This window comes from Sapajus apella, unplaced genomic scaffold (assembly GCF_009761245.1).
Source record: "Sapajus apella isolate SASKATOON/1434 unplaced genomic scaffold, GSC_monkey_1.0 scaffold615, whole genome shotgun sequence".
Taxonomy (NCBI): domain Eukaryota; kingdom Metazoa; phylum Chordata; class Mammalia; order Primates; family Cebidae; genus Sapajus; species Sapajus apella.
In genome coordinates, this window is record NW_022437541.1 from 4,596 (window position 1) to 25,862 (window position 21,267).

General features: G+C 45.0%; 1 protein-coding gene across 1 annotated transcript in view; it reads left to right on the plus strand.

Moving 5' to 3' along the window:
• Positions 1-21,267, plus strand: part of LOC116546139 (coiled-coil domain-containing protein 57-like) — a gene marked incomplete at its 5' end in the record, with an annotated part of 39,275 nt that overhangs the window by 4,589 nt on the left and 13,419 nt on the right. Inside the window, 2 exons of the mRNA XM_032272478.1 lie at positions 17,548-17,803; positions 18,936-19,088. Of these exons, the coding sequence (XP_032128369.1) occupies positions 17,548-17,803; positions 18,936-19,088 (409 nt within the window). The remainder of the gene's footprint in view (positions 1-17,547; positions 17,804-18,935; positions 19,089-21,267) is intronic.

A 21,267-nucleotide genomic window follows, 5' to 3' on the forward strand; every position in this document is an offset into this window, starting at 1 on the left:
ATTTTTTGTAGTTTTAGTAGAGACGGGGTTTCACCATGTTGACCAGGATGGTCTCGATCTCTTGACCTCGTGATCCACCCGCCTCGGCCTCCCAAAGTGCTGGGATTACAGGCTTGAGCCACCGCGCCCGGCCCATTCATGTAATTTTTATTTATTTATTTATTTTGAGACAGGATCTCACTTTGTCACCCAGGCTGGAGCACAGTTGTGTAATCTCAGCTCACTGCAACCTCCTCCTCCCTGAAGGCTCAAGAAATCCTCCCGCTTCAGCCCTCCCAGTAGCTGGGACCACAGGTGTGCATCTTCACGCCTGGCTAATTTTTTTTTTTTTTTTAATTGAGACAGAGTTTCACTCTTGTTGCCCAGGCAGGAGTGCAATGGTGCGATCTTGGCCCACTGCAACCTCTGTCTTCCAGGTTCGGGTGATTCTCCTGCCTCAGCCTCCTGAGTAGCTGGGATTACAGGCATGCGCTACCATGCCCAGCTAAATTTTGTGTTTTTAGTAGAGACGGGGTTTCTGCATGTTGGTCAGGCTGGTCTCGATCTCCTGACCTCAGGTGGTCTGCCTGCCTCAGCCTCCCAAAGTGCTGGGATTACAGGCGTGAGTCACCACACCCAGTCTTATTTATGTACTTTTATTCAATGTCCATTCTCCTAAGAGTATACAGAACCAGGCCATGGAACTTTTTTCTCTCAGGAATGCTCTGTTCTGGGCACACAGAGTGCACACGCTGTGACCCTGCCTTGGTTGCTGGACATTTGGCAGCAGCCACAGCCTTTTGGAGGGTGGGGTGTAAGCAGCCGGAGGTCCTACAGGCCTCCAAGCAGGAGGGAGCAGGAAGACTCGTGAGAGAGGCCAAAGTGGATGCCGGTGGCCCCACCACATCATCGCTGGCCACAGAACCACCTTCTTCATTTTTAAAATGTGAAATAACGCTTCCTGTCCTGCTGGCTGCCTCACTGTGCAGCGCTGATTTTGGGAAATGCAGTGTGCTGCCAGATGTGTAGAATGAGGCCTTAGGTTGCAGCCTTCATCATTGAAGCCGGGCCTCTCCAGTGGTGCAGAGAAATGAGAGGCAGGGATGCTCTCCTGAGGATACAGGCCTTCATGCACCCTGACGGAGTGGGCGAGAGCCAAGCAAAGGCAGGGTCCGTTCCCTCTCCACAAGTACTTCCTCTCTGGCTTAGTTCACCAGAACCTGGCACCGACTATGGGAGGCTGGCAGCTCAGCTGCGTCCTCCAAAAAGATGAGTGTGTGAACCCAGAAAATGTGAGACGGGTCTTAGTCAATTCAGAGTTTATTTTGCCAAGATTGAGGATGCACCCGTGACACAGCTCAGAAGGTCCTGACAGCATGTGCCCAAGATGGTCAGTGTGAGTTAAAGAGGAAGGGAACGTGAAGTGTGGCTGGCAGGCAAAGACAGGTCTTTAGTTAAAGCTGAGAGGCGCTCCTGGCCAATGGTGGTCAGGAGCACTTTCTGTTACAGACTAAGGGTACACATTGGCTTCAGGGTGAGGGGGCTTATCAGAAGCTTAGAATGTTTGTGTGGAGAAGTTTATGGCAGGCTTGGAATCTCTGGGAGAATGGGGTTTATCTTGGGGCAGACATCTTTCCAGCCAGAGGGTGGTTTATCTTGGGACTAGCATGTCTCTGGTCGGGAGGAGTTTGAATGTTTCTGGTTGGAGATGTTATTTGTGGTTTATGGTCATGCTGACTTTAGCCATTAGGCTGATGCCCTTTGGATTTATTTAAGCAGTTTTTTAATTAAGGTGAACTTTTAGAGTGAGGGGCTTGTCCCAGATGGCGATGCTCCTGCTCTGTCAATCCAGACCCTCTAGTTATAAAAAGGAGGAAGGATGGCGTGTTCTTTCTGGCTACTTCCTGCTGACAAGGGGATGGAGAGTTTTCTGGTCTCAGGTTGACTGTAAGAGAATGCCGTCTGTAGATGTTTTTGGGTAGTTGTTTGTGAAATGGCCGTGATCCTGTGAGTTAAAAATCTTTGAAAAAGATTAATCAGGCAAGGTAAAAACTTTAGGCCCAGACATATTATTGGGAGAGGGCCTAGGAGTGGGGTGACCTATGCTGTGATTTTGTTTTCAAACCAAGAATTTGTGTGGTTGTTTTGGTACTACCTTAGCTTTTTAGCCTTTTCTTTAAGGTTTTTAGCAGTGTTTTTTACTAGGCTGGATTGGTTAATATAGAAATATTTCTTACCTAATGAGAGGCAGAGGCACATGTTTGGAAAGGCCCATGTGTTATTTTCTGTTAGCAACCATTATTCCTGCTATGAGGATAATAATTAAGCAAAATGCTATAGTAATTAAGATTTTCTGTCTGATATTTCACCCTGAGGGCGCTACAGTATATAGACCTACTGCAAATAGTAGAGTGAGTAAAGCAGTTCCCAAAAGGGTGGTGTAGTAAATAATTTCCACTAAAAAGTTTTAATATTTGGTTTAAAAGGAGAGGTAGAAATGACAAAAGTATTTGGTGAGGTAGGGGTGAGACTGCATAAAATGCGTAGTTCTCACTTAGTTACTTATCCTTTATGAGTCTCAGCTTAAGATTTCCTGTTTCTTTATATTGATATTTAGGACCTTTTTTTGGGCCATCAGGGTTTGCTTCCTTAGTTTTCCAGGTTTTGACTTGAGAGTGATGTATTTAGAAGTTGATTCCTGCAGCAGATCCGGTCTTAATAACTACCCTGGGTTCTGTGGACTCACTAGACATGGGGCGGAGGATTCCGGGCACCCTCAGTTATTAGTTGTCAGCAGCAGCAGTGAAGAGATTTTCTCCTGTGATGGTTGTGGGGCTTAGAGACAGCACCTGCTGAAACATCTAGTTTTCAGTTTATAGGGCTTTGAGAAAGCACAGCTTATTTTGGAAAATTTTAGCAAGAAAAAGTAGAATTTAAATGAAACAGCAGGAAGTAATAAAAATTGAAAAACATTAGGCAACACTAGAATTTAACAACAGGTGTGCTATAGTTTTTGAAACAAATTTTCTCTTTCCAGTTTCCCATTTTTATTAAAAGACAAGTCATGTTAGGATTGGTTTGCTTAAGTATACTTGGCTTAACTATTTGCATACAGTGCAGCAAGAATAATTATTTGTTACATAGGCCTTTTAAATTGGCTTTGATAGAACTTTGTTCCATAGAAGGAATCTGAGGTAAGACCTTTTTAAAGCCAATCCTAGCCATGGGTCTGTACCATTAAATACCTATGAGTTGGTGAATTTCTCTCCTCTTGAGGTCCCAAGATAACTTGGGGTCCCTGGCCTGCTAGAAAGTGACATTCTTTACTTACCACAGATCAGAAACCCTGTACAGGGACTGTATACACAGAATATGAGGCTGGTTTTCCAAGGGCTTTTTTGCTTTATAAGTTAAGTTTGATTCCTTAAAGGAAAGCACACCATTCCAGTTAAAAACTTGGTAAAAATAACCAGTTTTTCCAATTCTGTCCTGTTACAAAAGAAAATAGATTCTTATTGCACTTATGCAAATAACTATATTGCCATAACTTAAGAATACTAACAGATAGTTTCCAAATTCTGGACAAGATTAGGTAGAGAGAAACAAGTGTGCTCCAAATTTTGTTTATGGGAGTTTACTAAATTGTTAGAAGCTATTAATAGCTCAAAAGAAAAATTTATTTGACTTTGAAAAGCAAAACAGGGATTAGCGATATTTTAAGCAAAATGTTAAAAAGATTACTCCAGTCTCCTATTAGTTTGGTTCATGCAGTTAATTCCTGTCCTGATTGATGTTAATCAACATTTTAGCTCTTTAAGAGTTTTGAACATTTATCCTCAATTCTGATGTTACAATCTCCAAAGTTATCAGAAATCTGTATTTGCGAGCACCTGTTAGAGCTTTACAGCTTATTATGAAACCACCTTTCATAGGACCAAAACAAGACAATTGTTTATAGATGACAAAAAGTTTTAGGGTAGCCATAGTTAAATACATAGTTGATGAGGATATTGATTGTGTGCCACAATCAATAATTTTAACATAACAATTATAGTTATTACTGATAATGTACACTAAGGTATATCAGAATTATAGGAGTTTCCCATAACTTTGGGACACATACCAATAACATATTTATGCAATGTAGCCCAAAGAAAGCCAAACACCATTTTATATCTGACAGTGCTTCCTGTATGATTTTATACCAAATAAGCCAAATTTTACCTTTGTACTAGTGTGCTATTAATGTTAAACTTAATTTCTAATAAAAGCTTGATGCATTTACCCAATTTTAATGTCTGACCATAAGGTAAAATTTTTTATAGACTCTTTTTAACCCTTTATAATTTTTGTTAAAGAGCAGGTTAGTGCTTTAAGAAAAACCCATTGTGCTTTTATTTTAATGCTCGATTTACAGAAAAACTGGATGATACCCCTTCAACTTTAGCCAGTATGTTTACACAGAGAATTTTCTTTACAATTAATGTTTCAAAACTTGCTTAAACCTTTAAAACAATTCCTTAACCTTTTAATCTAGGTAAAAACTCCACATTCTTGTGCCTCCTTATAATCTTGTTACCAAAAGTATATTTTACTTTCCTTACACACCTTGCACATAGACTGTTTCTTAAATTTTTTTATTAGATTCAATCTAAAGTCATTAAAGATCTTCAGTGGTTTTAAATACATGTTACATGTTAACTTTTAGCAGCCTTTACCTTTGTTGAAAACCTTGGTACATTTGGGATTTTAATTATGTGCTAGGTGTACAGTCGAAGACCTAGACAGAATTGCAGATAAGGTTTGGCTTGTTCCAGCATTGAACTCCATGTGTCCTAGGTTTTTCCCTAGTGGCAAAGCAGGCAAGTTGTACAGCTAAGTTATAGTGACATTTTATAAAGCATTCAGGAGGCCTAATTACTTTTACATTATACAACATTTATTGTATAAATTCCCTTTTATAAAATTTTTCATGACTTTCACAGACAATTTCCAACATGCCTTAGCTTTCTGACTTATAAACATCCCTTTCTTTAAACAAACAGTTAATTTACTTTAGGACAAAAATTTACCATATAAGGTTTTTTTTATATATGTTTCCCTTTCTTTAATATTAAAGATGATAACAATTATTTCCCAAAACAAACTTCTTCATGTCTGTGGACTAGACTGCCTAAGGCCACAAGATTAAAATTTAGGATATTTTACTAAATAATTTAAGATGTAGCTATCTTCATTAAACCAATATTAATGTTTCATTTATTAAAAAATTACATAAGCAAAGATTATTTTGTTTGGACTGAGTTATAGTTTTGTAGCCTTTATGCCAAATTTTGACACCTTATAGAATTTGGCAGAGGTAAGTATGAAATTGCTTGATTAATAAGTGTAAACAAAAATGTATGCCGGCAACTTTTAAGACATTTCTAATCTTAATGTATCAGTAAGTTTTAAAAATCAAAGTTGCATGAACTGAAAGGTTCCGCAGCTTTTACTTTTCCCTTAAAAAATATTTGACTTAAGTGCTTATTTTTCTTAGGCCAATTAATTACAGCTCTTTTAATAGACATTGCACACAACACATATATAGCCACAGAGACAGTCGGAAGAAGATTCAGTAGTTATAAGATTTTTTTTTCCTGCTAATTTCCCAATTGGATTATTGGCACCTTTTCAGCTTTCCCAAGCAGCCCAGGGCCACCAGAAGTTATTTTTGGGTTTTTCATACATGTACCAAAGTAGCAAGGCAGAGTGGAGAAACATAATTCGGTTACCTGGGAAAAACCCTTTTCCAGGAAAACAAGATTGATGAAGAGAAAAATATAAGGTCTTTTGAATATACTTATAGCATTGATTTGTAACAAATCATACATGGAGAGAGGGACATGAACACAAACGATGCCTTTAACCTCAGCCATTTCTCAAGACGGGGAATGGCATAGTTGGGGTTTGAACCGGTAACAGGTGGAGAAGGAGGAGGAGTGGATTTTGGAGCTGAAGGCTTGGAGGCAGGAGGGGTCACTGGGGTGGAAGGTTTCGATGGGTGAGGAGCAGATGTGGAGGATAAAAATACAGAGGGCATTCATCTGCAGGGTCAAAAAGAGTTTTAGAGGAAGGAAAGACCCAGGGAGGGTTTTTATTAAGAAGAAAGATTTTATGAGAGGTGCAAGCTTGACACGGAGGGTTGCAATTTAAGGTAGAAGTAGAAGAAGGCCTGAATATAGAGAACCTCTTGCCATTTGCCATTCCTGGTTATAAAGTTGTTAAGGTTCCTGAGAATTTGCAAGTCAAAGGTGCCACTTGTGGACCGTCAGCTATCATTATCTAATGTGTATTGGGGCCAGGCTGGGTTACAGCACAGGACTAAACACTTAAGCCAAGTTTGGTGAGGTTGTGAAGAAGTTTGGTACCTATGTGGGCTGGTGAGAAGAAGCAGAGGGTGTCTGTTTTGGTTCCAGGCATCCACAAACAAAAGGCAGAGACCTGGAATTCTCTTTGTAAAGAGGACGGCCAAACTGAGAAGAAACTGGGTGTCCCCAAGATGTCCTCTAGTTTAGCCTCACTGGTCCTCCGAGCACCAGCATAGTCAACCTGAGTTTTCCTGGGCACCACGAGAAAGCCCGGTTTGGGGGTGGGGGAGATCTTACCAGTTGGCTGGATTAATGTCCGATGTTGGATGTTTTCGTTGGAAACAGCAAAGGACCTCTTGGACTGCAGCCGCATGAGGAAGAGAGAGAGAGAGAGAGAGAAAAAACAGGAGGATGAGGGAAAAGTGAAGTGAGAGAAAAGATGGCATGGGTGTCTAGGGACGCTCAGGATTCAGGAATTAACTCAGGATGAGCTGCTGTTGCCCACTGGTTCCTGGATTGCAAGAGACCCTCTGCCCCCAGCACCCATCCCAGGTTTCAGCACCAAATGTAAGAGTTAAAGAAAGAGGAAAGAAACACGAAACGTGGCTGGCAGTTAAAGATAGATTTACTTGAGTTAAAACCTGAGAGGAGCTCCTGGACAATTGCGGTCAGGAGTGCTTTCTCTTACAGACTAAGAGTATATATTGGTTTTAGGGTGAGGGGGCTTATCAGAAGCTTGCAATGTTTATATGTGTGGAGAAGTTTATGGTAGAGTTGGAATCTCTTTGGGAGGAGAGGAGGTTATCTTGGGGCAGACATCTTCCTGGCCAGAGGTGGGTTTATCTTGGGGCTAGCATGTCTCTGGTCTGGGAGGAGTGTGAATGTTTCTGGTTGGAGATGTTACTTGTACTTTATCGTCATGCTGACCTTAGCCATTAGGCTGATGCCCTTTGGATTGAGATGGTTTTTTATTAAGGTGAACTTTAGAATGAGGGGCTTGTCTAAAATGGTGATGTTCCTGCCCTGTCAGTCAGAGCACAGCTTGGTCTTATACATTTTAGGGAGATATGAGACAACCAATAATATTATGTAAAAAGGACATTAGTTCCCTATGGAAAGGTGGGGAGAACTCAAAGCAATCCCCCACCGGCTTCGAGGTCACAGGTTGGTGAGAGACAAAAGGTAGGGTTGCATTCTTTTGAGTTTCTGGTAAGTCTTTCCAAAGGAGGCCGTCAGAATATGCATCTGTCTCTGTAAGCAGAGGGGGACTTGGAATACCATAGAGGCATACTTGCCCTGAGAAGTTCCAGCTTGAAGGGGCCCAAGATATTTTCCTTTCACAGGCTTAAGTCCTGACCCCCTGAGCCTCAGAGTAAGATCCCATTGGAAATAAGGTTGTTGCAGATAATTAGTTCAGATGGGGTCTTGCTGGCACAGGGTGGCCTGATCCAATGCTTGGCATCCTCCTACACAGTCAGAAAAAAGCCCAGGTGACTATAGACAGACTGGAGCCAGCGTTCACACACCAAGGAGTGCCAAGGATGGTGGGCCACCACTGTGAACTAGGAGGGGGCAAGGAAGGGTCCTCGCCAGGGCTTTCAGACAGGGCCCGGCCCTGCCCACACCTTGATTTCAGGCTCTGGGCTCCAGAACCTGGAAATAACACGTCCCTGTTGTTTTAAGCCTCCAATGTGTGGTGATTTGTTATGGAAGCTGCAGGAAACTCATGCAGATGCCACAAGTTGGGGGATGGCTCGGGCCAGTCTCACTTGGGCTGAGCAAGAGACTCATGCAGATGCCACTTGTTGGGGGTGGCCCAGATCAGCTTCACTTGGAGTGAGCCTCCGGAGGCTTATGCAGACACTGCTTGTTGGGGGCCAGCCCAGGTCAGCCTCGGAAGACTGGGAAGGGGAAGAGAGTTAGGGGTGCTGGATGGGGGAAGGTGGTCTAGGGAGTCCCAAGCATTAGGATCTTTGGGCATGGGAGCTAATTTGTGTGAGTTTTCTTTTAAGGGTGCCAGATGGAGTTTTTTCCCAGTTGTCTTTAAGGGAAAAAGGAAGACAGGTCCCTGTCTCCAACCAAGAGCATAGTTCATTTCTTCTTGAGAAACTGGACTTTTATCATTCACATATTGAATTAAAAGTTGACATACCCAATCCTTGTTTGACCCAAACTTTGGCCGGAAAACTGAGGGTTTGAGGATGGGTTCCTGAATCTGAATGAAACAATAGTATTTTATCATTTGTTGCTTTTTCTTGTGTTTGGTGCTCTCATTATCTTTCCAATATTTGAACATGAGACCTAGATGACTATTAGGGGAAATGTTATTGTTGCTAGGTTTATCTTTTTTATCCCGTGCCTTACTTGGGGTATTTCCCATCTTGGAGAAAGTGTCTGTGGGCTCAATCCCCTCTCTCTCTCTTTTTTTTTTTTTTTTTTTGAGACAGAATCTCACTCTGTCACCCAGGCTAGAGTGCAGTGGTGTGATCTCGGCTCACTACAACCCCTGCCTCCTGGGTTTAAGTGATTCTCCTGCCTCAGTCTCCTGAGTAGCTGGGATTATAGGCACATGTCACCATGCCTGGCTAATTTTTGTGTTTATAGTAGAGATGGGGTTTCACTGTGTTAGCCAGGATGGTCTTGATCTCCTGACCCTGCGATCTGCCTGCCTTGGCCTCCCAAAGTGCTGGGATTACGGGCGTGAGCCACCATGCCTGGCCTAGCTCAACCTCTCTTAGTAGAGATTTCTTGTACCCTCTAGAGGCTCAACCCCTCATTTTAGGGATTTCTTGCCTTTCCCTTATCTAGAGGCTCAATCCCCCTTACTGGAGGTTTCTTGCACTCTTCAGCTTTCACTTCATCCTTCTCTATCCACTTCCCTCACAGGAATTTTAGGTCCCTCTTAGCATTGGCAGGTCAGTATAAACCCCACAACAGTATAAACTCCATATGAGGTGACCATGGAACCACAGATCTGGACTTCACACTCATTTTACACTCAGTTGTGCATCTCATTTACACATTTTCAACCTCCAAGATATCCTGACTATCAAGAAAATACTTTGTCACCCCTGTGACTTTTATCTTGGTCTGTGCACAGTTTCCTGGCCACAAAATAAATGCAATATGTGAAGCTCCTTTCCACTTACATTGCTGAGAGTCCCAGTTTATTCATCACATGGGGAGGGGTCTCAATCCCTCATCCCTGAGGCCACTGCAGTGAGGCAATGTGACACATTTCCTCATGAGAGGAGAAAGGCGATCCTGGACAAGCCTCTAGGTTGTTCAGAACAAGAACTCAAAGTTGCAATGAAAACACTTAGACAAAAGGTTTCTCAGCAAGACAAATTTACTTCTGCAGAAGGGTGCTGCTCACACTTTCAGCCGCTACAAGAGCACACTGAACAAAGGAGAGAAGGGGTTTTTATTCCTAACACAGTTACTGTTTCTGTGTCCTTCCCCTGTTGGCTGGGGTTGGGATCTAAGCTGATCCCAAGTGGCTAAAACTTAAACTTTTCTAAATAAGGTAATAAAATGAAAGCTTTGAAGGCTGAAGCAGAGAAGGGGATGAGTAATGAGGGGCGGGGGTTGTTGATTTATAACCTTACAACGTATGAAGAGGAACTTAGCAGTACAAGGCACGTTTGGGCATGTCAGGACATGGCTAATGCAGGAAGGGTATTCACAGAAGAGCTGTTTGAGCGGGGGAGGGGCAGTTCACAGCAGAACAGGTAGCTTAGGAGAAGGGACAAGGAAGTTGTCTTGAGAACAAAGAACAAGGAAGTTAAAAGTTAAATCTTTGAAGAGGAACTTACTGTCTCATGGTATCTGACACTGTGAAGTTAAAAGTTAAATCTTTGAAGAAGAACTTACTGCCTCACAGCATCTGTGTAAACAAAGGTATGAGGCCAGTTTTTCTAAGGGATTTTATTGGCTCCATAAGTGAAGTTTGGTTCCTTAAAGGAAAGCACACCATTCCAGTCAAAGCCTTGGTAAAATAACCAGTTTCTCCAGTTGTGTCCTGTTATAAATGAAAGCAAATTCTTATTGCAAATAACTGTATTGTCAGAAGTTAAGAGTACTCACAAATAGTTTCTTAATTCTGGAGAAATCAGGTAGAGAGAAACAAATGTGCTTCACATTTTATTCATAGGACTATATTTTAGTCAATTGTTAAAAGCTGTAAATAGGCCGGGTGTGGTGGCTCATGCCTGTAATCCCAGCACTTTGGGAGGCCAAGGTAGGTGAATCACCTGAGGTCAGGAGTTTAAGACCACCCTGGTCAACATGGTGAAACATCGCTCTACTAAAAATACAAGGCATAAACCACTGCACCCGGCCTGGTGTCCTTTTTACACCTAGGAGTCAAAGCCCTGTAACTCAATGTCACAAGTACTTTAAAAGCACAAAATCTTAATTTAAAAGTAATTTTAGGCTGGGTGCAGTGGCTCATGCCTATAATCCCAGCAGTTTGGAAGGCCGAGGTGGGAGGATTGCTTGAGGTGAAGAGTTCAAGACCAACCTGGCCCACATGGTGAAACCCCATCTTTACTAAAAATACAAAAATTATCCAGGTATGGTAGCAGGAGCCTCTAATCCCAGCCATTTGGGAGCCCGAAGCAGGATAATTGCTTGAACCCAGGAGGCAGAGGTTGCAGTGACCCAAGATTGCATCATTGAACTCCAGCTTGGGTGACAGAGTAAGACTCTGTCTCAAGAAAAATATTCTTAATCTCAGCTTTTTCCTAAGCAAAGTAAAACTTAATAATATGACAACTTGATCGTAAAAGATTTTGGTTTTTTAAAAATATATAAATCCTCTTATTGTGACTTACACCAACCATTCATGACATGCTTGGACTTTCTGGTTGGTCCTGAATACATCCCTCTTCCTTAAACAACCAGTCATTTTACTCTAGGACAAAATTTATCCAAGATTTTTTCTCATATAAAATTATTTCTCCTTAAGCTTTCTTACTGAAAAAAAAAAAAAAAAAACCTCTATAGTTTTATAACTTTCTTTACATCTCTTTTATTTTCTGGTTTCTTTTACCTTGTTTTATACATGACTTTTAAGTAAGCTTTGAATTAGACAAAAATCGTTCACTTTTTTAAAGGGACACACTTTTTTTTTAAAGAAAGGATGTTTTCCTACAAATATATTTTATTGGAAAACACACAAATAATGAAATATCTATTAGTTAATCTGACTTTAGATTCTAAATTATGGTGAGCTTGTCTACAAGTATTTATCCTATTACATTTACCTAATTATTTTATTTTAATTGTTTATCTGGATTATTTATGAAAATTGCAGTAGTCATCATTTAAAGTTATGGAACCACTGTTGCAAAATTATAACGGAGAGAGTGAAAAAGATTTCACCTGAATCCTTTTGGATTTTTTTTTTTTTTTTGAGATGAAGTTTCAATCTTGTCACCCAGCGCTGGAGTACAATGGCACAATCTTGGCTCACTGCAACCTCTGCCTCCCAGGTTCAAGCAATCCTCTTGCCTCAACCTCCCAAGTAGTTGGGATTACAGTTGCCTGCCACCATGTGCAGCTAATTTTTTTATTTTTAGTAGAGATAGGGTTTCACTATGTTGGCCAGGCTGGTCTTGAACTCCTGACCTTGTGATTCACCTGCCTCAAGCCCCCAAAGTGCTGGGATTACAGGCATGAGCCACCATGCTAAGCCTCCATTTTGCTTTTAACCTCCAAGCTGTCCTTGTTCATTCCTGGCCATAGGCCAAACTAACTTTGGGAGGAACTTAGTTTATAGTTTAGCTTTGAAACGAAGACAATAACAAACCTTAATGCCTGTGGACTAGACCTCCTAAAGCCACAAGATTAGAAGTTATGATAATCTTACCAAATTCCAGAAGTAACTATTTTATTAAACCAATATAAATGTGTCATTAAGATTACATAAGCAAAGATCATTCTTTTTTGGGCTGAGTTTACTTTTGTAACCCCTATGCCAAATTTTGACACCTTATTGTATTTGGCAGGGATAAATATGAAATTGCTTGATTAATAAACGCAAACAAGGCCAGGCATGATGGCTCACACCTGTAATCCCAGCACTTTGGGAGGCCAAGGCGGGTGGATCACGAGGTCAAGAGATCGAGACCATGCTGGTCAACATGGTGAAACCCCGCCTCTACTAAAAATACAAAAATTCAGCTGGGCATGGTGGTGTGTGCCTGTAATCCCAGCTACTCAGGAGGCTGAGGCAAGAGAATTGCCTGAACCTGGGAGGCGGAGGTTGTGGTGAGCCAAGATCGCGCCATTGCACTCCAGCCTGGGTAACAAGAGCGAAACTCCATCTCAAAAAATAAATAAATAAATAAAAACCCAAGAGTAACCTCTGTTGCAATAAATATTTTAGTCCACAAAAAAAAAAAAAAAAACAGCAGGGCTGGGTGCGGTGGCTCACACCTGTAATCCCAACACTTTGGGAGGCCGAGGTGAGTGGATCATGAGGTCAAGAGATCAAGACCATCCTGGCCAACATGGTGAAACCCTGTCTCTACTAAAAATAGAAAAATTAGCTGGGCGTGGCAGCATGCACCTTTATTCCCAGTTACATGGGAGGCTGAGGCAGGAGAATCAATCGCTTGAACCTGGGAGGTGGAGGTTGCAGTCAGCTGAGATCTCACTACTACACTCCAGCCTGGCAACAGAGCAAGACACTGTCTTAAAAAAAAGGAACACAAATACAAAAGTAAGCTGTTTAAGAGCTGAGATGAACTTGTCTGTTTACATTTTTGGGGTTCAATAAGGAAAAACAGGTTTCTCCCCCAAGGGGAGTCTGGCACCTTCTTGGTTTTCTTTAAGGAACCTCAGGCTATTATAAACTATTTTAGACCCTTCATGCAACAGAGGGTGCGACAGAAAGGAGAGACAGCAGAAGTAAATGAAAAGAACAGAGTTCAGTCAACTGAGAAGAAAAAAGCTTTTGCTCAAAAAAAAAAGATAAGGTCCTAGGAGAAAAACAAAAACATGGAGGCCTTTCAAATACAAACAGACATGTATGCACACATATACACACACATCTTGGATGTAGCTTTTAATTAAGCTGACTTTTGACCATTGAGCTCCTTTAAAATATCTTTTAAGTCTCATTACCATATTTAGCTAGGACACATTGCTGCTATTTCAGCCATTGCTCTTTCAGTTTGGCCTGGGTAGCAAATAGGTGGCCTTGTTTTGTAAGTTAAGACCCTTAGTAGTCAAAATAGAAAACCTTTCCTCTTGTTTTTTTTTTTAATTTTTTTTTTTTTTGAGACGGAGTTTCGCTCTTGTTACCCAGGCCGGAGTGCAATGGCGCGATCTCGGCTCACCGCAACCTCTGCCTCCTGGGTTCAGGCAATTCTCCTGCCCCAGCCTCCTGAGTAGCTGGGATTACAGGCACGCGCCACCATGCCCAGCTAATTTTTTGTAGTTTTAGTAGAGATGGGGTTTCACCGTGTTGACCAGGATGGTCTCGATCTCTTGACCTCGTGATCCACCCGCCTCGGCCTCCCAAAGTGCTGGGATTACAGGCTTGAGCCACCGCGCCTGGCCTTTTTTTTAATTTTTAATTTTTTTCTTTCTTCTCGCCCTCCTCCCCCCTATCCCAGACGGAGTCTCGCGCTGTTGCCAGGCTGGAGTGCAGTGGCGCAATCTTGGCTCACCACAACCTCTGCCTCCCGGGTTCAAGCAATTTTCCTGCCTCTGCCTCCCGAGTAGCTGGGATTACAGGTGCCTGCCACCACGCACGGCTAATTTTTGTATTTTTAGTAGAGATGGGATTTCACCATGTTGGCCAAGATGGTCTCAATCTCTTGACCTCATGATCTCCTGCCTCAGCCTCCCAAAGTTCTGGGAGTACAGGCGTGAGCCACCGTGCCCAGGCCTCCTCTTTTTTTTCCTTTTGATGGCCATGTTTCTCTCCCACCATACCATGCATGTGTGTGTGGGTGTGCCTGCGTGTGTCTGTGTGTGTGTGGGGGTGTGAATTTAGCCACTTCAGAGGCCTTGTTCCCCATAATTTGGAACTGTCCTTTGGATTTGATGAAGTCAGAGTTGATCAAACCCAATGGGAAAATGACCAAAACAACAACAACAACAAACAGTAACAACGAAAACAGTTAAGCAAAACAAATGACGGCGCAACATACACGGCCACTGAGCGCACTAGGGGTGAGGAGAAACTGAGACCAGCTGGTTGTTAATCTTAACTTTGGCCAAGACAAATGCCAATTCAGTTGCTTACCTAGGGGTGGGTCTCAGGCTCTCTGCCATCCCAGAGGCAGGAAAGAAACCTCATCCCTGCTGCGAGCGAGTACAGACTCCATAGAGGAGTTACTGTCTTCCACTGTCACAGAAGCAGGAAAAACTTGCCTTCCCTGTTGGAAACAAGTAAAACTGTTAAAAAAAAAAAAAAAAAAAAAAAAAAAAGGCAGTGTATAGCAACATAAACTTTAGATCTCAATCAAATTTTGGGAGATCAGGGATTCTCTGCAGGGGGCACTGCCAGACCTCAGCAAATTGTCCTGTTGGTTTGAGCCATAAAGTTAGCTCATTCCAGTACAAAGCACCGATAGCAGTTTTGTCAAAGGTCAGGGGCGTCTCCACTCAGAATCCCTTCGTGGCTGCCAAAATGTGAACCCAGAAAATCTGAGACAGGTCTCAGTTCATTTAGAAAGTTTATTTTGCCAGGTTGAGGGTGCACGCCCATGACACAGCTCAGGAGGTCCAGCGCTGTGCCCAAGGTGGTCGGGACAGAGTTTGGTTTTGTACATTTTAGGGAGACGGGAGACATCAACATAGGTTAAGTGAACATTGGTCCAGTCTGGAAAGACAGGACAACGCGAATCAAAGGCAGGAAGACTCCAATGGGGAGGGGCTTCCAGGTCACAGGTAGGTAAGAGACAAACAGTTGCCTTCTTCTGCACTTCTGATTAGCCTTTCCAAAGGAAGCAATCAGATATGCATTGATCTCAGTGAGCAGAGCGGTGACATGGAATAGAATGGGAGGCAGGTTTGCCCTAAGCAGCTTAGTGATATTTTCCTTTCACACTGCCGAGCCCCAGGAACCTGTGCTTGTCACTGTGGTGGACAGGTTCAGCCAGTGAGACCGTGCAGGCAGTGCCCTCAGCGCTTCCTAGGACAGGGCCTGGTGAGCATGTGGGCACTCGGTATCCAAGTCTGTAACTGGCTGAGTGGAGCACGGTGTTCAAGGGTCTGTTCCTCCTGGGACTGTTTCTCCAGGATAATCATTTTTTTTTTCGAGATGGAGTCTCGCTCTGTGGCCCAGGCTGGAGTACAGTGGACAAACTCGGCTCACTGCAGCCTCCATCCACCCCCCACCCTGGGTTCAGGCGATTCTCCTGCCTCAACCTCTGGAGTAGCTGGGATTACAGGCATCCACCACCACACCCAGCTAATTTTTTGTATTTTTAGTAGGGACGGGGTTTCATCGTGTTGACCAGGCTGGTCTCGAACTTCTGACCTCATGATCCACCTGTCTCGGCCTGCCAAAGTGGTGGGGTTACAGGCATGAGCCACTGTGCCTGGCCTGAGAATTCTTTCTTTCATTTTGGTTCTACTGTAAATATTTTCCCACATCAAAATTCTTCACAAACAGAATCTAAATGGTTGCATATTTTATCAAGTGGCCACACCATAATGCATCTAGTGATTTTCTTACCAATGGTCCTTGATGATGTTGGCAAGTGTTACTACGGCACTGTGGTGGGCGGTTTTTTGTCTCCATTTCTGAACTTCCAGTTGAGGCTCACCTTCTGTTCACATAATCTCCACCACTCAGCATGGCGTGTGAAGCTTTTCCTGGAAGCCCAGGCCAGCTGGCCTTGCTGGTGAGCATGGAGGATCCAGTGGGCCAGGGAGTCAGAGAGTCCCAGGAAGGGGTCCAGGTCTTGCTTCAGGTTTGCAGCCATGGCATGTGGGGTGGGGGGCAGGCTCTGGCTCCCTCAAAGTGGCCTCCACAGGAGGGGAAGCTGTGCCTTTTGCATGCATCTTGGCTGGACTCGTGTTTGAGCTGGGACAGAGCCTGGTACTTTGTTTCCCTTTTCAGGTATCCGGGGTCTCTGCTGGCGTCTGGAAGCAGGTGTTTTGTCTAATGTGTCTGGTTTTGTAGTTGTTCACAGCCAGAGGGAAAGACTCATAGCAGTGAGTCCCTCCTGGTCAGAGGCAGAAGTGCCCCTCACCCACCTTTCCCTCACTGCCGATGTGGGAGCTGAGTGGGTGGGGCCTGTCTCTCCTGTGCTGGAGGCGCCGCCTTGCCTCCTGGTCCTCCCATCTTGGTGGCTCCTTGCGGGTTCTGTCTTTCCTGTGCCTGCCCTTTGACCCTAGTGTAACGCATCTGTTTTCTCTGGTTGCTTTCAGAGTTTCCATTTTGTCGCTGATTTTTCAGCAATTTGACTATGCAGTGCTCTTCGGTATGATTTTCTGTTCATCTTGCGTAGGGTTCATTGACCGTCGTGCTGTGTTGCTTGGTTTTCATCACAGTGTGGCACCTGTGGCCTTGTTGTGGACGCGCCTCTTGCCCTCTCGTTCACCTCAGCCCCTGGTTCTTTGTGCAGGGTGCTGCTTCACCTTGTCCCTGGTCTCCAGAGCTCTGCTCATTTTTCTTTCTTTGGCCCCTCTCCTTGTGAACTTTTGTTTGGGTATTTTCTGCTGCCAGTGTTTATATTCACTGCCTTTTCTTCTGCACTCTCTGACCTGCTCATCATCCTGTTCAGTGGATGTTTTATTGTACTAAATAAAGTAAACTTAATGTAAAACTGGCCACTTTAACTAGTTTTTGGCCACAGTTCAGCAGCATAAAGCACATTCACACCGTTCTACAGCCATCACAACACCTGTCTCCAGACGTTCTCATCTTCCCAAACTGAGGCTCTGTCCCCAGGAAACACTCCCTGCCCCCAGCCCCAGCACCCCATTCCACTTTTCTGCCTCTTTGGATTTGACACTCCAGGGATCTCAGCAGTATGGAAGGCTTCAGGAATTTGAATGTCATATTAGTCCTTCTGTCAGGTCAGAAAGAAGGGACATCACAGCCTGGGATGGGGAGGGCAGCAGGGGCCACAGCCCAAGCTGAAGCAGGGGACTGGCCTGAGAGGGGCGCTGGGAGGGCGGAGGCACAGTCCATCAGGAGCAGCTGGGGAACCATTCATCTTTTGTGGCCATCTTTCCTTGTATTTGACAGGTGCTCCTCAGGCAGCATGAAGAAGAAATAAGTAAAGACTTTCCATCCAGTGAGATCCAGCGCTTGCGAGAGCAGAACATGAGCTTGCGAAACGTGATTGCACAGATGAGGAAAGAAATGGAGACTCTCAGCCATCAGATTCCTCTTCCCGCCCAGAGAGCGGGGGAGAGCACAGAGGCAAACCAGCCTGACCCAAAGGCAGGGGGAGATGCAAACCAGCCTGACCTAAAGGCGGGGGCAGATGCCGCCACTCCTGGTGAGTAAGGGGGAGAAGTGGAGAAGGGGAGACAGGGACAGAAAGGGGAAGGGGGAGAGGAAGGGAGGAGGACAGATGGGAGCATAGGTCTAGGCTGACTTCAAGGAGGTTTCATTTCAGAGTCCTATAAGTTAACATCCCCTGTAACAAATTCAAAGTATGGGCCCGGTGCAGTGGCTCATGCCTGTAATCCCAGTACTTTGGGAGGCCAAGGTGACCATGAGGTCAGGAGATGGAGACCAGCCTGGCCAACATGGTGACACCATGTCTCTACTAAAAATACAAAAATTAGCTGGGCGTGGTAGTGTCTGCCTGTAGTCCCAGCTACTCTGGAGGCTGAGGCAGGAGAATCACTTGAACCTGGGAGGCAGAAGTTGCAGTGAGCCGAGATCGAGCCACTGCACTCCAGCCTGGTGGCAGAGCTAGACTCTGTCTCAAAATAAATAAATTAATTAATTAATTTAAAAATAAAAATAAATTCAACGTATGAAAACTGCTTTTTACTCCAACAGAAAGAATCTTAAGTTTTATACCAAAAAGCTTTTCAGTTTGTCAAGTGGAAGGAAAAATGAGGGTACCTGCTTGACACACTCAAAAACCTAAGTCTTAGACTTGGACCAGGGCTGGCTTGGTGCCACGCCATCCCTGAGCAGTTGGTAGCAGGCGCCAGTGGACCTTGGGCCCTTCCTCCAGCGCAGCATCCGTGGCAGAGCTGCTGAGGGCCACCCAACGCCCAGGGACTCCATGAGTGGCCGTGGGTGGGTGGATGCCGGGATGGATGCAGAGTGTCTGTTCTCAAGATGGGACTCGGCTCCCCCGGACAGAGGCACGTGGGCTGGCAGCAGGTGGAGCGTTTGCTCCTGATTGCTGAGCCCTTCCTGGAGAGCACAGAGGCTGTGCTGGTCTCTGGCTGCCACACCCTAGCGAGTGAGGGGAGGGGAGGCCTTTCAGTCTGGCACACACACACAGAGTGTGGAAACTGCTGTGAAGCTGCTGTATGGGGAGGACAGGGACAGTAAAGCCAGTGGGCATGAGCTGGAATTGACTCCCTGAGCTGGTGCTCACGGCCAGGAGGTGGGAAAGGATGCTGTGTATGTGTTATGTTCACGGGGCTTTTTTTTTTTTTTGGCAGATTATGTTCTGGCCCTTGAAGCAGAAATACGAAATCTAAAGCATAAGTTTAAAACCCTGGAAGAGCAGCTGGAAGATGTGTTGGATCCTTTAACCATGTCGTCACCTCGTGCTAAGTCTCAGCCCAGCATCTGCACCTCGACAGAGACCACTGGTAAGAGTCTGCATCTCACCGGGCTACTTGCTGTCCCTTTACAAACCGAAACCTGCAGAAAGCCCACTCACTCAGTCGTACAGCTCGAGGCTATTGTGGAGGTCAGCATCCTCAGGCCCAGCAGCCCCCAGTGCTCCCTGCAGAGCCCATGTGTGCCAGCTACTCCCTGCAGCTGGCGCTCCCTGTGTCGGTGTGAATGGAATTCTGTGGCACCTGTGCTTCTGTCTGTGAATGGAATTCTGTGGCACCTGTGCTTCTGCCTGGCTTCTTCAGACCTGCGTTGTGTTTCCTTTGCTAATGCCAGGCTCTTCTCCAAAGCATCATACAATTCACACTCTGTCAGCGGCGTGCGAGGAAGCCCCTGGTGCCGCATCCATGCCAGTTCCTGCATGGTCAGCAGCTCTTCTGTTCCCTCTAGGGGACATGTAGCACATCCTGTTTTGGTTTAATTTGCAAATTCGGCCGGGCGCGGTGGCTCAAGCCTGTAATCCCAGCACTTTGGGAGGCCGAGGCAGGTGGATCACGAGGTCAAGAGATCGAGACCATCCTGGTCAACATGGTGAAACCCCGTCTCTACTAAAAATACAAAACATTAGCTGGGCATGGTGGCGCGTGCCTGTAATCCCAGCTACTCAGGAGGCTGAGGCAGGAGAATTGCCTGAACCCAGGAGGCGGAGGTTGCAGTGAGCCGAGATCGCGCCATTGCACTCCAGCCTGGGTAACAAGGGCGAAACTCCGTCTCAAAAAAAAAAAAAATTTGCAAATTCTTGGGATTGAACATTTCTGTGTGCATGGGTGTATGATTGGCTAGGGCTGCCATAACTCAACACCATATCCTGGGTGGCTAAGAAAACCAGGATTTATTGTCTCACTTCTGGAGTCTGCATGTTTGAGATCAGGCTGCCGGCAGGGTGGGTTCCTCCTGAGGCCTTTCCATAGCTTGCAGACGGTGCTCTCTCCCTGTGTCCTAGTGTGGCCTCTCCCTGTGTCCTCATGTGGCCCCTCCCCTGCGTGCTCACTCCTGGTGTCTCTTCCTCTTCTTATAAAGACTCTAGTCCAGGGCCCCACCCTTGGGACCTCATGTGGCCTTAACTGCCTCCTTAAAGGCCCTGTCTCCAAATGTAGTCATGCTCGGGGTTAGATCTTCAACCTATAAATTTGGAGGGGACACAGTTCAGTCCATAGAATTGGCCTTTGATAGCCTCTCTTTTGAAGCTCCAGGTCAAGTCTTTTGCTCATTTTTCATTGGATTATCTGCCTTTTGTCATAGAATTTTAGGGTGTTTCATTCTGAATATGAGCCTATTGTCAGTTATATGTGTTGCAATTATCTTCTCCCAACCCATGGTTTGCCTTTTATTCTTCACTGGTGTCTTTGGTGAATGGAAGATCTTAATTTCAAGACAAACGCCGAGGCTAGTCTATTCCATTGTGGTAAGTCCAACATCAAAAGGTTCATTCTAACATTCTAGCTTTCTTTTTCGTTATTTTAATTTCCTTTTTCATTATTCTAACTTCCTTTTCGCCGGTGATCACTAACAGAGTTACTTAGATAGAGTCCTCTTGGTGTAACCAATCCCCCATTGCTGCTGCAGCCCCTTCCTCTATTTGGAGGCCCCTCTCCTGCCTAGATGCCCCCACACCAGCGAGCTTGACAGCCCACCCTGGCTGCCTTCCACAGAGATGCCCCTCACCCTGCTGGAGCCACAGCCCCACTTAGCATAGGGGAGGCAGGCCCCACCTGCAGCCCTAAGGCAGGAAAAGAAAGGGAGGGGCCTGACAGGACATTCCACCGGCATCGTCAGATTGTCTCAAATAAGGGAGGTTTTGGCCAGGTGCTGGAGTGCGTGCCTGTAATCCCAGCACTTTGGGAGGCCGAGGTGGATAGATCGCCTGAGGTCAGGAGTTCAAGACCAGCCTGGCCAACATGGTCAAACCCCATCTCTACTAAAAATACAAAAATTAGGCCGGGCGCGGTGGCTCAAGCCTGTAATCCCAGCACTTTGGGAGGCAGAGGCGGGTGGATCACGAGGTCAAAAGATCGAGACCATCCTGGTCAACATGGTGAAACCCCGTCTCTACTAAAAATACAAAAAATTAGCTGGGCATGGTGGTGCGTGCCTGTAATCCCAACTACTCAGGAGGCTGAGGCAGGAGAATTGCCTGAACCCAGGAGGCGG